Source organism: Apiospora hydei (assembly GCF_038363865.1).
Source record: "Apiospora hydei strain CBS 114990 chromosome Unknown utg000005l_segment0_segment0, whole genome shotgun sequence".
Taxonomy (NCBI): Eukaryota; Fungi; Ascomycota; class Sordariomycetes; order Amphisphaeriales; family Apiosporaceae; genus Apiospora; species Apiospora hydei.
In genome coordinates this window covers 790,535-812,412 of record NW_027117364.1, presented here as the reverse complement: position 1 = coordinate 812,412, position 21,878 = coordinate 790,535, and the positions used below count along the sequence as shown (strand labels likewise).

The 21,878-nt window shown below is 55.1% G+C and overlaps 7 protein-coding genes across 7 annotated transcripts; 2 read left to right on the top strand and 5 right to left on the bottom strand.

Annotated features, from left to right (window-relative positions):
- Positions 1-1,355: 1,355 nt before the first annotated feature.
- Positions 1,356-3,195, bottom strand: PG997_005729 (SFH1 subunit of the RSC complex; the record flags this gene model as incomplete). The annotated part of the gene is made up of 3 exons (XM_066810044.1): positions 1,356-1,448; positions 1,530-2,689; positions 2,733-3,195. 3 exons carry the CDS (start codon positions 3,193-3,195, stop codon positions 1,356-1,358), a joined length of 1,716 nt encoding a protein of 571 aa, XP_066668967.1.
- A 773-nt stretch (positions 3,196-3,968) lies between these two features.
- Positions 3,969-5,108, bottom strand: PG997_005728 (uncharacterized protein; the record flags this gene model as incomplete). The annotated part of the gene is made up of 1 exon (XM_066810043.1): positions 3,969-5,108. One exon carries the CDS (start codon positions 5,106-5,108, stop codon positions 3,969-3,971), a length of 1,140 nt encoding a protein of 379 aa, XP_066668966.1.
- A 441-nt stretch (positions 5,109-5,549) lies between these two features.
- On the bottom strand, positions 5,550-7,316 carry PG997_005727 (uncharacterized protein; the record flags this gene model as incomplete). Its single annotated transcript, XM_066810042.1, has 4 exons — positions 5,550-5,763; positions 5,845-6,868; positions 6,953-7,091; positions 7,155-7,316. 4 exons carry the CDS (start codon positions 7,314-7,316, stop codon positions 5,550-5,552), a joined length of 1,539 nt encoding a protein of 512 aa, XP_066668965.1.
- A 1,661-nt stretch (positions 7,317-8,977) lies between these two features.
- Positions 8,978-9,978, bottom strand: PG997_005726 (uncharacterized protein; the record flags this gene model as incomplete). The annotated part of the gene is made up of 2 exons (XM_066810041.1): positions 8,978-9,187; positions 9,220-9,978. The coding sequence occupies 2 exons, from the start codon at positions 9,976-9,978 to the stop codon at positions 8,978-8,980; spliced, it is 969 nt and encodes a 322-aa protein (XP_066668964.1).
- A 3,502-nt stretch (positions 9,979-13,480) lies between these two features.
- On the top strand, positions 13,481-16,175 carry PG997_005725 (uncharacterized protein; the record flags this gene model as incomplete). The annotated part of the gene is made up of 3 exons (XM_066810040.1): positions 13,481-14,538; positions 14,559-15,199; positions 15,253-16,175. 3 exons carry the CDS (start codon positions 13,481-13,483, stop codon positions 16,173-16,175), a joined length of 2,622 nt encoding a protein of 873 aa, XP_066668963.1.
- Positions 16,176-18,689: 2,514 nt separating this feature from the next.
- Positions 18,690-19,010, top strand: PG997_005724 (uncharacterized protein; the record flags this gene model as incomplete). The annotated part of the gene is made up of 1 exon (XM_066810039.1): positions 18,690-19,010. One exon carries the CDS (start codon positions 18,690-18,692, stop codon positions 19,008-19,010), a length of 321 nt encoding a protein of 106 aa, XP_066668962.1.
- Positions 19,011-19,542: 532 nt separating this feature from the next.
- PG997_005723 (AAA family ATPase) lies at positions 19,543-21,871 on the bottom strand (the record flags this gene model as incomplete). The annotated part of the gene is made up of 4 exons (XM_066810038.1): positions 19,543-19,931; positions 20,000-20,203; positions 20,268-20,624; positions 20,842-21,871. The coding sequence occupies 4 exons, from the start codon at positions 21,869-21,871 to the stop codon at positions 19,543-19,545; spliced, it is 1,980 nt and encodes a 659-aa protein (XP_066668961.1).
- Positions 21,872-21,878: the final 7 nt, after the last annotated feature.

Here is a 21,878-nt window from a genome sequence, read left to right as displayed (position 1 = left end):
GGAATAATGAATAACGTTGGCGTGTATGTGTCGTTGGTATGGTATAAACGAGAGTGAATGACTTTGGTCAGGTAAAACGACTGAGAATGAATCTTTCTTCGTGCAAAGAAAGACCAGGCTGGACGACAACTCCTCGCTTCTAGATCTCACCGAGGAGGGTTATGTATGTATATATTCCTAGAAAGAACCTCGCGTCGGAGATGGTCTTCTCCAATTCCATTTCCTGCTGGTTGTTGGGGCCCGCGGATATTGCTCTCGGCAATGCAAAACCTTGCACATCCCATCCCATCCCATCCTTTCCCAATCCTATCAGCAACAGCCTTCTTCCTTGCGTTCGCAATTTGTCCCGCTTGCATAATATTTGCATACCGATCCCACCCTACGGCCACCGTCGAATTGCGATTGGTCACCGGAGCTGTAAGGCTGGCTGGCAGGCTGTAGGGGTAGTAAAGCTGGGGGTCCTTGTCAGGTTGTGTGTGGTTGCACGATTTGCACGATGCCCATCTATCTCCCTGGGGAAAGAAAAGCGCTGTGCCGCTTGGGTAACTGCCGATTCAATATTGGTCCGGGTGTTAGCCGTTGGCCGTTGGCAGAAATCGCGATGCGTAATTTCGCTTTGTTTTCCGAACACAACTTAAGCCGCATGAGTCACATCGCACTAATTTCCCTTTTCCCAAATCGTCAGATGCTGTCCGACAGGCATCTGGAGATAATCAACCCATCCCTTATTAGCAATCCCCGAAATCGAGCTGCCAATTAGTACGAGCGCCCCCATGACTGCGGTACATACAGTATCACGAAGGGCTTCATTTGCCCCAGTCCGTAAGTTGCAATTGTTCGACCCAACCCGACCGAGTGTAACGATACATTATCAATAAATGGCCTTTATCGGTGTATTAACTCTCCTAATGTCTACCATCTCGTAGGTCAAATCCATTACAAAGCAGGCAACGCAGGGCTTCTCTCATCCAAGTTGACCAAAAGCAGCCCGGTTCTGGATAGCCCGGGACATGCTCGGTGGCAGAACCAGGCCTAGGGAACAGGCATTGCGGATAGTCTCTCTAGTATACAGAGCTGGTGGGCTAACAGCCCGCGCCTCTTTCAGCAGCAGCAGCAACAGCAGCCAGAGGAGGCCCATCTAATTACCGTAAACCAAACCCATGTCGTTTCCTCGAAATGGCTTTTCTTAGTCGCATCGCCTCGAGCCCGCAAAATCCGCGTGCGGAATCGCAACAAAGCAGGTACATGCGTGCATGGTATCCCCTTTCTCTCAAATCCATCCGAAACGCCTAGTCTTACATCGTGTTATCATGGAAGCTTCGCTTTTATTTCTCAGTCCTTGATAGTGCGCAAGATCATCTCAGACTCAGCACTATCAGATAGGACGCGGGTCCATTGCGTGCAAGTTTAGCGACCACCTGGGCAGCTGTTTCGTTTGCTCCCATACGCTGCCACAGTTGGCACAAAGTGTCTGGATGTCAAGTCAGTAATGGAACTCGGTATAGCGGCTTGAGACAGCAAAAACTTACCCGATCGCCAAAGGGGCCCTTGCGGACTGCCCACACGCTGGTGCCCCAGACGCGACAATGCAGACATCGCCAGTTGAATCGCTCCTGGTCGCTCAATGAACCACCACCGCCATAACCACCGACGTCCGGTGTACCCCTCCCAGGGGTGCCAGAGCGGCCCAGAGGGCTGAGACTTCTAAACCTGCGCTTCTTCTTGGAACGCTCACCACGTCCCATCCGCTCCTCTTCCACTTCTACGGTGCCCAATGGCATACCGCCCAGCATGCCGGTATTGCTGCTGAACCGCGCAGTCTCGCGGCGGAGGCGGCGAACCTCTCTCTCGCGATCGCCCTCGCGCTTCTCGATCTCTTCCTTAGACAAGAACTCGATCTTGGGCTCCCAGTCTTCGGCAAGGTGCTCGGGGTCGTAACGCCAGCCGGCATCCGCTCCGTGCGCCGCGTCGTTCGGTAGCTCTGCGCCCATGGCACCCCAGCCCGCCACTAGACCTCCAGACTCGCAAGCCTCCTTCTTTAGACGCAGCACGGCTTCGTAGATCGCGTGTGTAAGGGCAGGTACCCACTCTCCGGCCAAGCCCAGGTCCGTGCAAGTAATTTTCGCGAATGCCTCCGCTGTGCCCGGTGGATGGAGTAAAGACCATTCGAACTTGTCAGAATACACGCTGCTAGAGAGATTGAGACTAAGTGACACTATGCAGCGATACGTGTCGTCGGGGCTGTAATCATCAGCATCGGCAGCAATAGGGCTGGCCGTGGCCGTGACTTGAAGGGCAGAAGCGGTGGGTCCCTTGGAAGGGGTGTCGACGGCGCTGAGCATCGGCGTATTCGAGCCCCCGACAAAAGACGACGATGATTGCTGTAGAGGAGTCCCGGGCATAGCCGGAGTATCGTGGACTGATCGTAGGGCAGCGGCTGCAGCGGCCACATTGCCATTAGCCACGGCCGTCGCATCCTCGGAATGGAAAAGCGGATGGAGCGCAACGCCAGCGTATTCTTCGAGCTGTGTCCGTATTTGCTTGCTGATCTCATTCGCGATGGGGACTTGGTTGGGAAGGTCGAGATCCTGCACCAATGCCATAGCAAACTGATCCGTGGTGATGACGGTCTCGTGTAAATTCCACAAGAAGATATCCCTGAGCTTGTATGGTACTGTCATCTCGCCAGCTCGGTAGAGGGAGGGGTCCATTTGTGGTGTTGGCTGGGTCACGCCCGGGGGTAGGGGGAAACGGCGCGGCTGGCATGAAGGCGGGGATGTCGACGTCGATACGGATGGGAATGAGGGTGACGGGCATGGCAGCCTGCGCCTGGGCATTCAGGTCGGACCGGGTCCTACTCTTAAGCATCCAGTTTCGCCAGATGCCCTGCAGGTCTACCGGCGCAATGGTATCCTTGCCGACCTTGTCGCTCGCATCGAGCCTCGAGGTGCTGTCCTCGCGGCGGAGGCTGCGAAGGCCGGTGGGGCGCCGCCTGTCTCCGTCGGTTTCGTCGTCGTCATAGTCGTAGCCGTCTTCGGCGTAGTTGATGACGGTGGTGCCGCGCTTGGTGGTTCGCGATTGGGGGCCGACGGCCTGGGTCGGGTGGGCGACGGGGGTGAGGAGGGAGTTGTTGTAGGTGCGCAATCGCGGCGCGTAGCTGGAGAGGAACGCCTGGGGCGCCGATCGAGTTCCCATGGCAGCGGTGGTGGATGGCTGAAAGAATAGAAGCTATCTCATGTCATACTCATGTCGCATAAGCATGAAAACACTCGCAAGCTCCAAGCCGGACTGACGTTGGCAGCTCCGCTACTGGGGGAATTGCACGTCGAGCCGGGGCGAGCAGGCGAGAAGTCGACAATGCAAAAGTGCGTAACGCTGCAGCTGGGAGAGTACGACGTCGCGGGAATTAAAGGGCGACTTGCAACGATTGGGCTGGGTCACGTCGAAGCTCTTGCGTCGAAAAACGGAACGTTAGTTCAATTGAATTGATGGAGGATTGGATGGCCCAGGGTGACTTGGAGAAGCGCGTCTGGCTGCAGCCAAAATTTCCCAGCAAGCCAGACCAAACACCAGTGTCAAGAGGCTCCTTGCGTCGCGACCGAGCGTGCGAGCTTGGATCTGGCCGCTAATCACGTGGGGAATGGTGGCTGGGACTGTGGCTGGAGCTGTCATCTCTGGAGAAGCACCCAAGTACCAGAGTACATTAAATATAGGGATTTCGACCAGCAGCATTGAACAGTTTGATCATGGGCCAAGTGCATGTAAATAAAATCTGCGTAAGTGTTGCTGTTTCTCATTGTAATAATTTTGCATTCCTTTTCCAGGTGTCGGAGCTTTCAAGGGAGCGTGGGCGTTATAAGAGTTTCTGCCCTGACAGACTTATCCGCTTACAGTGCAGATGTCAAGACCGTTCAACCCGTCGCTGGTTCTGTTGGTGGAATTCAATGACTGGGCAGCATCTCATAGCACTACACATCGTTATACCCAATACACGTCTTGGGTAGGTTCTTATCGGCCACAGCCCATGACCAGGCCCGCCCAGCCTCACCCGTGTAGAGGCTAGCCATATCGTGACCTCGTCCAATATCCCGCAGCCAGCCCGCCTGCTCCATCGCATCCGAGCCCATAAACGACAGGAGATGCAAGAACTGCGCGTGGTCATCCAGCGCCAAAGCGTTGCCGGCGATGCCATGACACAGACACGGCGTCTTCGTGAGCAACCCGCGCCGCCATATATCCGCCTGGGCCCGGCGGATGGCCGAAGCCATCTTGGTCTCCAGGTCCGGGTAATACGGTCGCAGCGAGCGAAGGGACAGCACGAAGCCCGGCCCGCCGTGGCAGAACTGCACGAGCTTATCGGAGCCAGCCGCCGGTAACGAGGAGGGGAAGTTGCCGCTGTCGAGCTGCTCGTCTAGCACGGAGGTAAGCAGCTCTTGCAGCTGCGGGGCCATCTCCGGCATCGACAGGACGATCTGGCAGATGATGCCAATGGTGCCGTGTGCTGCGCCCAGGTACTGTTTCCCGTGCCAGACCCAGGGCTTTGGCACTTTGAGCATGCGACGGACTGTCTTCGCGATCGTCTTATCGATGATTTCGTGATTGATGTGGCTTAGTGACGTCTTGCACAGTCTGAGATAATACAAGTAGCCGGCGCGTCCATATAGCCACTCATTTGACCCATCGTCCGTCTTGTCATTGATGATCCGCTCATAAGAGCAGAGCTCCGTGACCACGCTTGCGTCCTCTGTCAAGAGAGCTGTCATGGTCAGATGGGCGAGCGTCTCGTTGCCAATGCCGCAGTTAGAAGGGGTGGGTGCTTTTCGGTGGCTCGGGGCCCCGAGTCTCAGATATTCCTGCGCCCATTCAACCAGAGGCTGCTGCTTGAAGTCTAGGTCGGGATACAGCTGGGAAAGACGGTAGAAGAGATACGCGATGGAGGTGGGCCCCGTATAGAATCCATGGAAGCTCCAGCCGGTCGAGCAGGTGTGAACCGGTGGGTTGAAGGCGTTGATCCGCTCGAGACTGGTAAGGAGCTCGTCGTGCGGCGCGGGGGTTCGTAGGGCGCCGGTGGTGGGGTTGGCGAAGTACCGCTCTTGAGCGCCTGGCATTTTTGGTCCTTCTTCCACTGGATGAGATAACAAGATCAAATGAAACTATCAATGTTACTTGGAAGGTGATCATGTATATGATGTATTTGGGCTTACTCGCCAGAAGGGCAAGATTGATATGTGAGATCTGGATCCAACTTGGAGGGTAGGAGCAAACGTACTTGATGACATCAAATGCAAGCACCACAAGCCGCCCTTAAAATGGACCGACAGCATGCGCAAAATGTAAAGGCAATAAGATGCGCCGTTTAAGTCCCGATGCATCTAACGAACATCGCAGACCAGATCAAGTATATCGCACGTGTATATTCGACGCAGACTGGTCAAACACATAATAACATTACTCGGCTGCATGAAAATGAACTTCAAAAAGTAGGTAATTATCTCAACTGCAGGCTAAGAGAATGCCAGCACTAAATACGTGCATCCGACGAGACCGAATCACTCTTTCGGGTCTCTACCGCCAATCGCTTCCATAGCTTCGTCGTAGTGTTCGTCCGTCTCCAAGTCGATCTCGAGCGGCTGAGTAATGGGCAAGATGGACATGCCCTTCTCCTCGAGCAGCTTGAGCCGCGCCGCGGTTTGCGGTCTCGAGCGGTTCATGCTATAGATCTTGACGCGGTGGCAGGACGACGTCACATGGAGATCCCAGTTCCTGTAATCAAGCACACATCAGTAAGTACTCCCCTTTTGGGCTTCTTTTCAAGGTCAGGGTCTCAATCGGGATATAACTTACCAAGCAGAACGGACAAAGGTCGGCTGCGTGTTCAGCGCGTTATCCCAGCACCGCACGCAGAACTCGAGCCAGCCCTCGGCGTCGACGGGCATCTCGATCTCCCAGAGGCGCCAGCCGTGGAAGTACTTGGTCGACATGTTCTCGGGCGGGACCTCGTACCAAACGGAGCCGCCGTCGCCCGAGACCTCGACGCGGACCGGCCAGCGGCCGCCGCCGCTGTACGCCCACCCCTTCAGGCGGACAGATCCGTCGTGCACGATCTGGTCCATGTCGGTAGGCGACATGATGGCCGACGAGACGGGCATGTCCTGGATGCTGAACCCGTTGCTGTACATGGCGTTCTGCTTGCCGACCTGCGGCGTGTAGTAGAGGTACTCTTTCTTCTGGACGGGCGCCTGGCTCGGGCCTTTAATTCCCTTGATCTCGTACAGCCACTTGCAGCTGCGCGCGCCAATGTACCCGAACACGACGGTCCGCAGGGGGAACCCGTGGATCTTGGGCAGCGGCTCGCCGTTCATCTCCCAGGCGAGCAGGACCTCGTTGGCTTTCACCTTGCGCCACGGCACGCTGACGACGTAGTTGTACACCTGGCCCTTCTTGAAGTACGTGTCGGCGCCGTAGAACTCGAGGTTGTCGGCGCCGTCGATGAGGCCGCCGCAGTGCTTGATCACCTTCTTCAGGCTCACGCCCGTCCAGCGCGCGTTGCCGATGGCGCCCTCGGCCCAGGGCGCGTTGATCAGCTCGTCGCCGTCGCCCGGGTAGACGGCGATCTGCTCCATGCGCCGCGTGCCCGAGCACTGCAGCGTCACCGTGTTGGTCTGGCGCGGGAAGAGGTCCTCGTTCTGCAGGTCCGCCAGCGTGAGGCGCTTCGGGTTCTTGACCAGGCCGGAGATGTCCAGGGTGTACTCCTCGGGGTCGATCTCGGGGATGCCGCCATGGTTGCGGACGAAATGGTCTTTGTTGGGAGTAATCTCCGACTCAACAAGTCGTTTCTGATTTCTCGAGTTCAGCAACACTTCTTCGTCTGGTTGCTGCTAGCATAAAAGTACTCACCCGCGGCGGTTCGCCGTTATAAGGGAACTGAAGTACGTGGACCATGTCCTCGGACTTCTCCTTTTCACGTACTCCCAGCTCTTATCGGGCAGCTTCTCCAGGTTAGGTCCCATGGCATAGTGATACTGCTTCCAACGCTCTCCGGTGAGGATGGGGTTCGTCTTGGGCAGCGGCTGCAGTTGGAACTCGGGCGGCTGGTGATGTATAGGTTAGCATCATGTCTTTGGTGGTACACCAAGAAGAGTGCAAGTACTAACGACGGGGAAGTCATATTTCTTCAAGATCTCGGCCGCCTGCTTCTTCTTCTCAGGGTACTTCTCCCACTCAATGTATCCCTTCCACCCCTTCCGTTCCTCTTCGAATACGGGCGGCTCGCCCTTGGGCCGGAAGGCCAGCGCGTTCGGTTCAGCGGGTGCCATCTTATTGCCAGTCTCAGTCGTGTAGATACCGATTGAGTTTGGTCTAATAATAATATTGAGAATACCTCGCAAGACTCAATCTAGACATTCCCGGGAGAGCTCAACCGGGCTTCAGTAGAATCACATCTCGAGCGGCCGCACCGCTCATGGCATTCCGCCAACGAAACCCACACAAGAGATCTCTGCCCCATCTTTCTTTCCCCTGGTCGAATATACACCATCATGACGTCTACACTCCCAAAGTGGAAATTGTTCGGTGTAGTTGACTCTTGCCAACAAACCGACCCCTCCACTTGATGCGTTCCAGGCTTCGTTGGATCCCCGTTTTCATTGGCGAAAGTTCTTCAAAGCCACGGGAACTTGGATGAATCTTGTGGTGATGGGTGCTAGTGTGCCAGGAAAACGAAGATTCGGCCGCCATGCTTCTTATGGGGTCTGGCCTGATAAGGCCTGCGGCTGTTTCTACGGGTGGGGAACTCGGCAGTTGATTCGATAGCCAAGCTTTCCAACGTTGAGATCTGGGAAGCTTATGTGACACGATAAGATCAATCAGTGAACTATCGCGCTGGAAGTCCGGTCGCCATCGCCAATACCTAGTCTCGGGGAAGTTTCGGCAGTCTCTCGGCATTTCAATCTAAGCTTGCGAATATCAGAACCGGCGCGATTGAGTTTTGAGCACCGGTCACAGTTTATCCCGCCGAGCAGAGATGGCGCCGCGGGATTTCAACGGCCTACAACCTGTCAGGAGTTGGGGCGCTCGTACGGTACGCTCTTCCTGTCAACTGATGGGCATGAATGGCTTTCGGCTCCTGCGCGCATCGCTTTAGTTAGATGAACTGGAACTCAGAAAACTTCAAGGAAAAGATTGAAAATTCGATGGGTTACGTGCGGCAGGACGATAGGAAGATGACCAGCTGGTGCATCGACTTGTCGCGCGTAGCTGGTGGAAAATCGCCTCAAAGAAGAGAAACCGCCGAACTCGATTCGACGGCTCAAGATGCACTTATCATGCATTCAGGGAATGATACTTACACCATCTTAAAGCTTGAGAAAGGTGTTGCATGTCCTCATACGTGAAGTCACGTTCAAGATGTGAGCCGACAAGGTAGGCCCGTTGGGCAATCACCCCAGAAATAGAGAGTACGGGTTTGCAGGTTGACTGCCGCTCGTGGGAAAGGATCTCGACTAGTCATTATCCAGTGGGCTTGGAGACCGACATCCTGCTTCAAATCCAAGCCGAGCATAGGGGTGGAAAGAAGACCGCCAAAGAGATAGGGCCCTCCGTAACAATGTTTGGCAAGGAGGGTTTAGTTCATGAGCAAGAAGAGACTGGGCGCGGCCAGATATAACGTAGATGCTCATTCACGTTTCATGTTAGGTGTCAAGCCGTCTAACTTCCGAGCACTGTTCAATGCGGAGGTTTCGTTTGGGGGATCGAATTGTGTGGCCATACACATGTATATAGCAGAACTCATCAGGACTTCATCATTCATCGTTAGGATACTTCTCCAACGCCCGAAAATGCAGCAAACCGCAGTCTCAACAGTTCGGGGTATCAGGGTTGAGGTGCTAACACCTGGGGTATCGGCGCGCAAGAGAAACCAACCAACCAACAGCCACACAGCGAAACGCATCAGATCATCCACTTAGACCAACCCCCCTCAGTTCTTCTTCCCGCCCTTACGGTTCCTCTTCCAGCTGTCGATCCCATCCTGCACCATCCCCTTCCCCTCGCTCGCCTTCCGCCGGCTCCGCTCCTTGACGCGGTGCTTGTCCGCCTCGTCCTGGATATCCTCCATCACGTCCTTGCCGACGCTCGTGCCGTGGATCCAGTCCAGGAACCCCATGGCGCTGAAGTTGCCCCGCCCCCGCTCGCGTAGTGCGTCGCCGTCCGCCGCGCCACGCCGCCCATGACGATGCCCGGCACCGCGCTGTAGCCCGACATGGCGAGCGTCTCCTCGACGGTCGTGAGCAGCATGAACAGGAAGTACGTCAGCAGGTGGGGCCGCACCAGCAGCGCGGGGAGGTACACGGGGATGACGCGGTGCAGCACCAGCGGCAGCGGGTGGTCCGCGTACGCCATGAGGGCGTAGGGGGCGCCCCGGTGCGACGCGTGCGCGTACCGGTTATGCAGCGACGCCGCGGCCCCGCCGAGCCGGCGCGAGTGCAGCAGGTCGCGGTGGATGTAGTAGGTCAGGACCTCGCGCGCCGCGTACAGGGTGGCGACGTGCTTGATGATGTGCCACGGCAGCGGCAGCCTCGTCGAGGTCTGGAACAGGGGCTCCTTCAGCAAAATCGTGGCGCCCATCGACAGCCCCGCCTGGACCGCAGTGACGACGAGCAGGTTCGCGCCCGCGAGGGCGGCCTGCTTGGCGAGGGCGGCGGCGTCGCGGCGGGGGAGCGACTTGGCGCCGTAGAACTTGATGGACTCCGAGAGGCTCGGCACGCCCACATCGAAGAGGAGGAACAGCAGGGACGGGAGCAGCCAGAAGACTATCCGGACGGCCAGGGTCCCGACGAGCTCGATCTTCAGGGGCGAGTGCGAGAGCACCAGCGTCGTCCAGGTCATGTAGAAGAACAGTAGGTTCATCGAGGTCGACCAGGACGTCAGCATGGGCGCCGCGAAGTACGACATGATCGGGAGGGAGAGGATGACGTCCATTGTGAATAAGCAGTTTGACGTTTCGTCCGAATTTTGGCCTTCGAAAACGAAACCAGACGATATTCCTTTTCTGAATAGGCAGTCCAATTGCACACATGAAGTATGACTTGGCATCTTCATTTACCCAGCAGACGCCCCGCGGCGCTGCCCTGTTTCTCGTGAATTCCTCAGCCTGGCCGCAGTATGACGTAGCGATTTCACTGTCACAGCTGGCGATGGGGAATGTGCTTACTCACACCCCTGCCGTGGGTATACTAGCTTGGATAGAGCTCTGCTTCTTGATATCTACTGCACGTGGTAAAGACTGACAATATCTCAATACCGACAAATGGTCAGGTTTGACCTGGGGCAAAGGCAAAAGGGTATTTGAATTCCATATCACTTGATTTTTAGAAGTGTGCATGAACGCATGATATGATCAGTCTTCACTTTCGTAGAAAAAAGTAAACCTAGACCCTGCCGGACAGGGACCATTCAAATTATTGCGATGTCGTGAGCCAACAACCAAGCCGTGATGGCGCGTAACAGGCATTGCTCCTCGCGCAATGCCCCTGCGTAGATCGGAAACGTTTTCAACGTAGGAATTGTTCGTCTCTCCTTTGTGTTGTTCAGACAATCATCTGTCATTGTGAGCACAAGCGATGGATGAACGAGTCAAGCCTCCAACTCTCTACAAGTATTTCTCGCAGGTGCCAGGTGGGTTCGGTGGTGCTGTCACCCCTCCATTGCCGCTGGCAGCAGATGGTCCGCCCCCCTCTCTTGTCTCTCAAGTGATGGTTTTGAGCGAGCTCTATCTGGCCCGGCTATACCAGGAACCACGGGCTATATTTGGAGCTCCTACCAGCTGGCCCGCGGGCGGCAACGGTACCGAACCATCGACCCGTCAGTCTGGTTGCGCAGGAAGGGCTTATCCACTCAGATTATATTAAATGCAATTGACTGGTCGGCAGCTGCGAACATCGATATCACATTCAAATGGCGAGTTGCATGGCCATTGCACATTGCGTATTGCGCATTGCGCATATCCCGAGGACGAACCCCGGACCGAGTTGTCCCAGCAATCACGCAGGATCAGAATCATGCGCTCTCGAGGTGGGTGGAGCTTAGGCTTTTAATTAGTCCGTGATGTATGTCTTTCTTTCAGCAGTTTGTTCCGAAGGGGCCTTGGGTTTTGGGGGTTTGATGCGCCGGCGAATAAGAAAAGAAAGCGGCCTTGAAAAACGTCAGATTCTCGAGGTGCTGCTCTTGGACATTGTTCGACCCCGAAACATGGGGTAGCTAGCCGTCCGAGCAACTCGAGGACTGGTGACTCGTGGGAACTGTCTGGGGCGCACACACAGGAGGCATCGCCTGCAAGTCTTGGAAGTCTTGACCGTTTGAGACAGCGAGCGACCGACAATACTTGCCTCGGGTAACGTTTCGCATGCAAGGCATCGTGTGTTCTGTGACGAGGGAAGTCAATTGATTTTTTCTTTCTTTCTTTTTCGTGGGGGCTAGACAAGCGAAAAGAGAACATACATATGGCATCAGTCATGCAACAGGACGAAAACATCATGATAGATATTGCAATGCGCAATGCGGTGTACGTTTCAATAATGCTGCGTGATAAAGGAAAGGCCTCCTCCCAAAACAGAGACGAACTCGCATCTGTCAGTGCAAGTGGGGGATGCTCATGGATGGTCATGGACGGTCATGCAGGGGAGTTACTTGCAGCGCGAACTGCGTGAACTGCTCCCAGGGGGATCGCTGCATCGCTGGCCCACCATCCCACCCGGCCCCCAATGCGATCCCCCGTTGGCTGGTTGGCTCTCCTATTCAACCATCGCCAGGGTCTGGGGAGGGCCCGAGACCCCGTCCATAGCTGATAAGGGACCTATTCATTAAGCCCCCAAGGTTCAGCAGGCGATTTTTGTGTTTCGCGGATTCAACGTTCCTTATGCATGATGCGAGACTTGGCGAAACGTGCGTGTTGCCTGATCGCTTTTCTTTTTTGTTGTACGTTTTCAGGATTGGGGTTTTCGTTGGGCATCCTTTGTTACTTGCAGTAAATGTACTGTGCTGTACAACTGAAGTAGACCTCAGGGAATCGGTGAGCAGCCACAATTCTCCGGTCGCCCGCCTGTCTGCGAATTGCTGTGGTTATCTACTTCAGTCTCATTTAAGGGACGGGCGCCTGCGCAGCAAGACTAGGCCAACTGCAGACGTCGCACGGAGCCCCCAAATTTTAAGCAACGAGGGAATAAGATCTGCGTGCATCGCACTACGGCAGCCATGTCCACCTGCGCCGACGGGGCCGATGTCACCACCCTCAAATTGCTGGAGCTGCTGCTCTGTGATTTGGTGCGCAAGAGATTGGACTGGGGCAAATCACAGCTCGCATCACCATCCTTTCTTTTTCTCCCGCTGCCTGGCCGCCTTTCGCTCCGTCGCGCCCAGCCATCTCGAAGTATGTCCGTAGTAAGACCAGCCCAGACAGACACAGACACAGACCAAAGGGGACTTGTGACAGATTGACAGACGGACGGACAGAGACACACCGTCCTCTTTGCTTCCCACGGCAACCATCCATCCATCCATCCGGACCATCCCACTGCTTCCATTAGAGTGCGCGCAAAGAGTCATGCCATGCTGACTTACCTAGGTACCCTACCTAAAGCTTGAAAGAGGTGTACCTTTGATGTTACTGCCGATGAACTGACTTTGAGTGCGCCCAAACCAAAACCAACTTCCGACGGCCAGAAGACGTACTACGTACATGCATGCTGCTGCCCTACATTACGATTACCGCCCAGGTGCTGTTTGAGGAACATCCAGGTTTCCAACATAACACCATTGCTACCTACATCGCATCCTGCCTAACCTAACCTACATCCATCTCAGTAATCACGCACTCTCGCCTGTCTGTGTCTGTGTCGCGCCCTCGCGCTCTTGTCACCCGTCGTCTTCGTCTTCTAGAGTCCCCACTCGCAATTCGAAAAAAACCGAACCATTCCGGCGCCGGTTGCGATCTATAAGCAGCCCGAATTGGTAGTCTGCCTGTTGGTGCCTCGTACCTGGATTTAGATCTTGGGCGATTCGCCCGAACCGAAACAAAGTCGCAGTCTGGCACATCCCCCAAGGACCCCAAGGCCCCCAAACACACACCACCTGCAGGTCGATCTATTTTCAATTAATTCCGCCCGCAGCTGCTTATTGCGTGCGAACCCTTCGCAACCTGTGACAAAGGGGAAACAGGGTGCTCCATCGAAAAAACGTCGCAGGTACTACCTGGCAGGCAGGCCTTGCCCGCCCTCCAAGTTCCAATTAGGCAAAACCTGTTCGACATACTACTGCTTGCAGACAACCGAAACCGTACCGTCGCTTTGTTTGGCACCGCCTTGCCTTCGGCTTGCCCTGCGTTGGAGTGACTTTGGTACCGTACCCTACTGTAGTACTGTCAGCAGCTTTCAGTCCAGTCTACTTTCGTATCCTGCCGCCCAGTCGGTCGGTCGGCTGTCCGGACATGGACTCGATATCACAGTCAAGCGCCCCTATCCCTCGATACAGCAATAGCAGTCACAGTCACAGTCAGACCCGCCACCAATCCCGCCGCAACAACCTATCGCTCGATCCGTCCTCCTTCTACGCCCAGCCCCGCGGCAATAGTAGTCCTGCCGACAACAGCAACCGAGTAAACGTACAGCCAGCTTCCCCAGAGGTCATCTCATCCTTGATCACAAGCCTCTCGGTCATCTCCAAGCCCGCGAACAGCCTCTTCGACGGCCCACCCATTCTCCCTACGTCCATATCGCCAAGCGACGGTAGCTTCGGTGTCGAATACGGCGCCTTTCCTTCCCCACCCCTGGGTAAACTAGAAGAAGGGGTATCTCTCGACGATCTCGCCGCCTCACCACCGATCATCCGTACATCCAAGCCTCCATCCGGCCTCTCGGCATTGACCGCCCCCAAGTCTCCCAGATCGCCGAATCGCGAGGTATCGGGTGGTCTCAGATCACTACTGCGATCTTCGCGACCGTCGTCTCGTGGCTCTGAAGTGTCGCATGATGATACGCGGAGTATAGGAAATCTGTCTGTCGAGCGAGGCCAGACACCCGAATTACACAGGCGAGCATCGCAGGACAGCTGGGGTCGTAGTACTGGCCGGAACCACTCAAGTGTAATGTATATGAGCTCCAGGGAACGTCTGCGAGCCAGTTCAGCAGAGCGTAAGCGCGCCACTGTCGCTGTCGGCGGCAGCAGCTCTGGCGCCCTATCGCCAACAGTCAGTAGGCCAGATCCGTTCTTGGCCGAGCTCCCGATCCGGGAGGAGCCAACGTTCTACGAGACATCCTCCCATCCAGCTCGCAGCTCCTCACTCGACAACTACCATAACGGCTTCCCTTCCCTGATCCCGCACCGCGATTCCTCCCTCCGAAAGACCGGCTCCAATGTGAGAAAGGCATCGAACCGGCGACCGAAACGCGAGAGCGATACTGGAGTCAACGACAGCATCCCCGAGGAGGAACATCACGGCAGGTCGCGCGACGCTTCGGCACCACCACCAATCGCTCGACGTCACCAGTCCTTTCCAGACTTTGAAGGCGAGGCGAGGAGAAGAGACGAATACCTACGCCCAGAAATGCCGAGCCGGTCGACCACGGCGGGGGCCGCCACCCCCAAGAAATCAATTATACGCATTCTCCCCACGCGTTGTCACACGACGACACCTTTGAAGACGGGGCGCCGTTCCCTGCAGTATACTCGAGTCGACGACGTAGTGCACGTAGCACCGAGAGGCGAAGATCGGGGCGCAGCACGCCCGAACCCAGCGAAACCCTAAAGCCAAAGCGGAGCAGCTCCCGATTGAAGCGACTGTCTGGCAACAAATCCCCCGAGCCAGGCGATCGCCGCGCGACGACACCCGACCCGCATGTTACCTACGAAAGGCCAGAAAGTGCCGATTCGGTAGACGATGCGGTCGAGTCTTATCTGTGTTCCCCGAGGCTGTCACAAAAGATTAAGCATCCGCAGACCGGCCGAGTGATCTCGTTTTCCGAGGTCGGAGATGCGGAGGGCTCCGCCGTGTTCTGCTGCGTGGGCATGGGATTGACGCGTTATATTACGGCATTCTACGATGAGCTGGCGCTGACACTGAAGTTACGCTTGATCACGCCAGACCGTCCTGGTGTGGGAGACAGCGAAGCTTACAACGATGGCACTGCAACGCCGTTGAGTTGGCCTGGTAAGTACAACATTAGACATCATCTTGTAGTCACTCGTACTAACTGGACACAGATGACGTGTATGCGATTTGTCAGGCTTTGAAGATCACGAAGTTTTCGATCCTGGCGCACTCGGCTGGCGCCATCTACGCTCTGGCTACGGCGCTTCGCATGCCGCAACACATTCGGGGACGGATCCACCTCCTGGCTCCTTGGATACCGCCATCGCAAATGAACGTGTTTGGCGCCTCGCAAGCCATGCCTCCTACCAACGCCATACCGACATCGCAGCGCATCTTACGGGCATTGCCTACTCCGTTCTTGAAGGCTGCCAACAGTTCCTTCATGTCGGCTACGAGTAGCTCCATCACCAGCTCGCTACCGAAGACGCCTCGGAAAAAGGATAAGCGGAAATCTGCGGCCACAGGAAAGCGTGACTTGACGCCCGTGCTGGACAAAGAAAACATGCCTACGGACCTCTACCTGCCCGACGGGAAATCGTCACCGCCCCTCGCGACCGAAAACATGGACCAGTACCGGCCAAATCCCGAGTTCAACTCACCCGAGAACGCGATTCTGGAGGCCGCAGCCGACGCCCTGGCCGACAAGGAGCGCCAGGTGAACTACGACACGCGACTGACGCACGCGATCTGGGACCTGGCGACGACGGGGGCGAACCCGGCGGTCGACCTGCTGGTGTGCCTGGAGCGGCGGCACACGGTCGGGTTCCGGTACGTGGACATCACGCGCCCCGTGGTGATCCACCACGGGAGCCGGGACACGCGCGTGCCGGTCGAGAACGTCAAGTGGCTCGGCAAGATGATGAAGCGGTGCGAGGTGCGCGTGCTCGAGGGCGAGGGGCACGGGCTGATGGCGAGCGCCAACGTCATGGGGACGGTGCTCATGGAGATTTCGAAGGAGTGGGAGGATTGGTTACGGGTCACGGGGACGGCGAAGCGGGAGGGGGAGAAGGAGCGGGGAGGAGTTCGCGTGTAGGGGCGAGGTAGAGAACCTTGCCTCGAGCACGGGTGATGAAAGAGACTGGCCGGCAAAGAAGTGTTTTCGGGAAGGTCCTATCCAACATCCACCTGACTGGCCCGGCCCTCCTCGACAAAGAAAGTCGAACTGGCGGACGCGCTAGATGGATCTGTCTGATATATTGTACGCATGGGGAGGGGTGGGAAATATCCTCCCATGTAGAGTTTTTTCATGTGTGGCTATTGTATTGCTGCTGTTCAGGCAAAGCAGCTGTAGCTTATGTGGTGAGCCATATTGCCGTCTGTGGTACCCGCTGTTGATGATATCCGACCTTGTATGGAGCCGGAGCCCTTTTGTTGTACGTATTGAGGAAGGAGTATGTAGAAGGAAGTAACTAACGTAGCCGCCCACGAGCTACGTACCTGTATTGTTAATGTAGTAATACCGTTTCAAACAAACAAGTCTTCTCGCGTGCGGCGTGTAGTGTGATGTGTCAAGTGTGTTGTTTGTTGTCTAGTAAGTAACCTTGGAGCGCCGGACGGGACAAAAAGGGGTGAAGCAAAAGTGGCCAGTGATTGGCGCGGCTGTACGCGGCTTGGTGCTGTCGTGAGTACGTACTTTTGCGCGGCTTCTTTGGGTGAGTTCGAAATTTTGAGAGGGAGAAGGGGTCAAAGAAGAAAAATTTCAGCCTCCTGATGACTCCTGAGTCAACAACCAGGGAAAGAGCCAGATCCAGCATGTAGATGCTAGATTGGATCGGGCCAGGCAGCTAGGAACATTGAAGGTATTGTATGGGGCGGGCGGCCGTTCCATCACGATTCATGATGTGAAGAAGAGCGGGAAGCACCGAACGGTGGAAGGACTCGCGATCGAATGTCGTTGATTATTGTATGGGAACCTGGTGGTATCCATTACGCCACGCCCCTTGAGGGAACTGCATGCGACAGAGCCTCCGTTAGCCGCGAAACGAAGTCAATCAAGTCGAGAGTCGAGAAGTCGAGAGGAGCCAATCTAAACGCTCGGCCCGCACCCGTGGGTTTCTCGTTGCTGGTTTTCAGGTACCAGTTCGGTTGTGGCCGGCGGGTAACAGAAATGAAGTCACCACATGAGTTGGGCTATTGTTTCCGGACAGCAGTAACGAGATTGTTTTTAAATTAATAGAAATACAATAGCGTATACAATTTCCAAAGAAGTCAATATGGGTTATTTTTTAGAATTTCCAAAGGTTTTCGCTATGGTAGTAATGCTCGGTAAAGTAGCAGTAGTGAGTATTTTGATCCGAGTCCATGAAGCTTTTCTTGTCACCCGCCTGTATGGGAAACACAGGCAGGCAGCCAGGTAGGTCCAGAGTCCAGACTCTTGCATCCTCGTCGCTGGCTCCCGTGTAGAAGTCTAGTTGCATCGCGAATTGTGGGTTTGGGTAACAGAAGGTGGGCTCGATGATTAAGCCGTCGAGAGCCGCGTCCTTTTTTGCCAGCAAAAAGACTGCAAAAGGACTGAGCCGAAGAAGTCCCCACAACTCCAGTCACGAAGTTTTCTTCGAGTTTTCGTCAAACGGTCAGACGCCCCCCCCCGTGGAAAATCTCGAAACCATGGATGGCTCAGTCACAGCTGTCACAGCTAGCCCGGATTGAGGTCCGTGGCGTCGAGAGACCACCCGCGATTGGTTGCATGCCTTGGAACACGTCGAAAAAACTCAGAGGTTCTAGTTATTAGGGGTGGGCTCGACTCCATTCCAGCTCGATTCTAGCGGGCTCCAGTTCTCATCAGAAGTGCGAGCGGGAGGATCGATACAAGACGGGAACCAAGACTGAAGTATTTTCAGCCCTGTGACCAGCCAGCGGGAAGCCTGCTGGGCCTGCTGTACGGCACGCCCCATCCGCCGTACCAAGAAGTTTTTTCTTTTTTCCTCCTGCGGGATCTTCAGGGTCGTGCAGTCCTTGATTGGCTGGCGTTACAAGGTACAAGGTCCCGAAAGGGGTGTAGCGACCGTGCAAACCCGAGACAGCCTCTGTCAAACCAACGGCTCCTTTCCCATACAGGTTTCCATGTCTTTTTTATCCCGCCGGCGACTCAATGGTCACCATGTCGTGCCACATTTTACGTAAGGGCCCAGGCAGCTGACGACGGCCCAAACCCGTTTACCTAATTCCACGCAAATTTTTCCTAAGAACAATACGACATGTGGTATGTCAAGAAGTCACGATGTACTTTGTATACTTACCTCCTTACAATGGAAAAAGGAGATATATAAGATGGGGGATCGCCATGGGGATAATGAGGTTTTAGAAGGTCCGAATCAGCATCAAGCATCAAACAACCATCTCAGATCATCGCATCTACTCAAGCATACACACTAGCATCTTCATCATCAGCTATATATCTCCGAAGTTCCATCTTCCTTATCTATCACCTTGCTCAAAGCCAAGCCAACTAGATCCAAGACAACCAATCACAGCTCTCCGATCTTCTCTCGACTTACACGCAACATCACACCACTTCTCTTATCACTCAACCAAACAACCACTCACAATGCCTTCCACCATCATGGCCAACACCACCAAGACCTCCCCCAGCAAGGGCCTCTGGTCGACCATCAAGCGCGCCGCCAAGGAGCACCACCAGTCCGTCAACGCGGCCTACTCCACCTTCTACGGCATGGGCACCGCCGGCATGACCAGCCAGAGCAGCAGCCGCGCCAGCTCGGCCGCCGCCTCGCCCGCGACCTCGCAGGCCGCCTCTCCGCACGCCTCGCCCCGCTCCTCCTCGGAGCACAAGAAGCGCACCCGGGCCCACCACGAGAGCCTCAACGCCTCCGTCTGGGGCCTGTACGGCGCCAGCAACGCCCGCTAAGGCGGCAGGCAGCCTTCCTTCAAAGGCGGGGCAACAGCTGGGCTCTTCTCCAACTGGCTCAAGCCACTCTCACGCTCTCTTGACGAGAGCAGGGAACGGCAAATAATTTCTTGACATTCTTGCAATGATACCCGAAACGGACAGAGACGGACGGTCCAACATGGTGGAAAATAATACTTGATCGGATGGGATACACATGGATATACAATGGCGATTTGCTATGTAGGGCGTTGGGGATAATAAAAAAGACACTAGGGGAATAGCAAACCGCTGGGGACAGGACAGCGCGAGAGACGGTGGATCGTCATGGTTTTGAGATAGAAGAATTATCATATGATATAATTCCAACGCAATTAATACTTTCAACTCAACTACTGGCTCTTTTCTTTAGTGCAACACTGACTGGTCCTGCAATTTCTTTTTCTATTGGGTGATGTTCATAAAGTAATAGCAACCTTAGTTCTGAGTCGTGATGACTAAGAAAAGGGGGAGAACCCAAATAGGGGGTTTCAGGACCCATCTCAAAAGTCATTTAAGCCTCACTACCGCCCAACGACCTGCCGAAATCTGACTCGAATTGCTTCAAAGCTGTTAACGCATCAAATATATCAGCGGCTATCAACCCACGCTTGTCGCCTCGGGCGAGTGCCAGACCAGTGGAAACAATATTCCGTATCTCCCGACCATTGATATTCGGGTCTACAAACTGGTCCATGATATCGGGTGTGAGCCACTCGGGGAGCCGGCCGGCGTGGGCTCTCGAGATGGTGGCCTTCCATAGCTGGCGCCGCGCGTCTGCCGATAGTGGAGGGTAGGAAACACACAAGTGAATTCGCGACTTGAAGGCATGATCAAGCGTCTCTACACGGTTCGTCGTGAGGAACATGATGCCTCGGTAGTATTCCAGGACGCGGAGAAGGGCTAGATAAGATAAGCATCCGTCAGCTGCTGATCGAAGATGAGAAACCCAGGGAAGGGGAGGAGCTCACTCGACACTAGCCAGTTGCTTTCGAAACTGCCGAGCTTTCGTTCTTGCATGAAGGCGTCCGCCTCGTCCAACAGAATGATAGCATTCCACCTCGTGGCAAGAGAGAACAAGAGAGACAGTCGCTCCTCCACCCAAGCTCCGCCAAGAGAAAGCTCGCCCGACGTGATCTTGAGCAACGGTCGCCGCGTGTGGTCGGCTATGCTCTCTTATCGGAAAGTTAGTTATTGTTGAACAGATTCTTGTCAGTGGAGGAGGGAGCGATCGCATACCCGCCGTGAAGGTTTTCCCGACGCCGGGTGGCCCATGAAGAAGGAAAATCAGGCCACGGCCCTTTCCCTGGATCAGGTCGTCGTATTCGTTGCTGTTGGAGGTGGGGTCATGTCCTACGAGAGAACGTATGAGCCGTTTCTTCTGTTCATGTAGCACCAGACCCTCGAATGCCGCATCGTTGTAGGCAACCTCGGTGATATCGTTTACGCGGAAGTAGCACCACGATCTGGATTCCAGCGATATGCCGCGGATCAGACTCGAGCAGGTCATGACCTCTTCCTCCGAAAGGTTCTGGCTCGCTTTTTCAGTCGAATCATAAGCTTGGCTCCCCAGAATAAAGCCTGCGGGGTGGCACCCTGTGACGTTGCGAGAGAACTCTTCGGGGTCAATCATTACCCGGCTCTTGATCTTTTAAAAGTTAGCACCCTTGCATTCTGTATGCGAATGAGCTTGTTGGGTAACTACTCACATTCATCATAGTTGCCGGGGTGCTCCCGGGTTTGAGCACAGTGAAGACCCATGCAACGCCGTCATAGTAACAATGTTTGGTGCCAAGAAGCGAAATGAATTTACGACCTTGCTTCAGGTGATCTTGTCTGATCCGGTCCTCTTCCGGGTGAAAGTGAAGAGGGATCGCCGACAGTCCAAAGATGGGCCGCCGCCCGTCATAATGGCCTATCTTGATTTGATGATGCGCAAGGCCTATCTTCCCATAGACTTGACGGACATGTTCGGTGTAGAGAATCCATGACACCACTCGGTACGTCTTGGGATCCTTTTCCTCTTCAATAGACCGAAGCCGTGACAGTTTCCCGCCCAGGTTGGTTTCTTCGTAAACAAGACATCCGGGGCTGAATAGCATCCATATTTGCGAATGCTCTATTTCGGGGGCGAGTAGGCGCCCGGATAAGAATGAGTCGAACATCTTTATCTCTTGGCTCAAGACCCTCTCGGTATACTGGAGGATGAGATGCATGTGTTCCTTCAATTCCTGGTCCCCAGAGGCCTCCGCGTGCTGCCGGAGCTTGTCCCGATAGTGAAAGAGACAGCGCGGTGGCTCCATGATGGAGACTGTCTTCGAGGTGAAATCAATGCCTTGGTAAGTACCAATGACTTTGCGCAGAGCAACTATGATGTGCTTGGATTGTACTTCCAGCTCGGTGTAGTGGACCTTCTGCGGATTCCATCTGCTATAGTGTCGAGTAACAACCAGAGAGGCGCGATGACTCTTCTTCTTGGCAGGGGTGCCAAGATACCGTTTTGTACCGGCTCGCAAAACCACGCGTTCGCCGCGAGTATCGAACCGGGCCTCGTAGATATGGAGCTCGCATTCGTCGCCATCGCTGCCATAGTCGTCTTCACTCTCGGCGGGATCCAAGAGGCGGTCAATGTCATTGGTCGACCTTATCTCTTTGCTGTCGTAGTCGTCTTCGCCTTTTAAGGATGTTGGAAAATGGTTAAAGTCGAATTCCTCACTCTCGACGGGAGCCGGGACAGGGTCGATGCCATTGGTTGGTTGTACCTCATTCCTGGCATCTGTGGGGTCATTGGGAGGAGCTCTCCACGAGCTTCTGAAAGGGAGTACAGAGCTCGGCGATGCCATCTTGTGT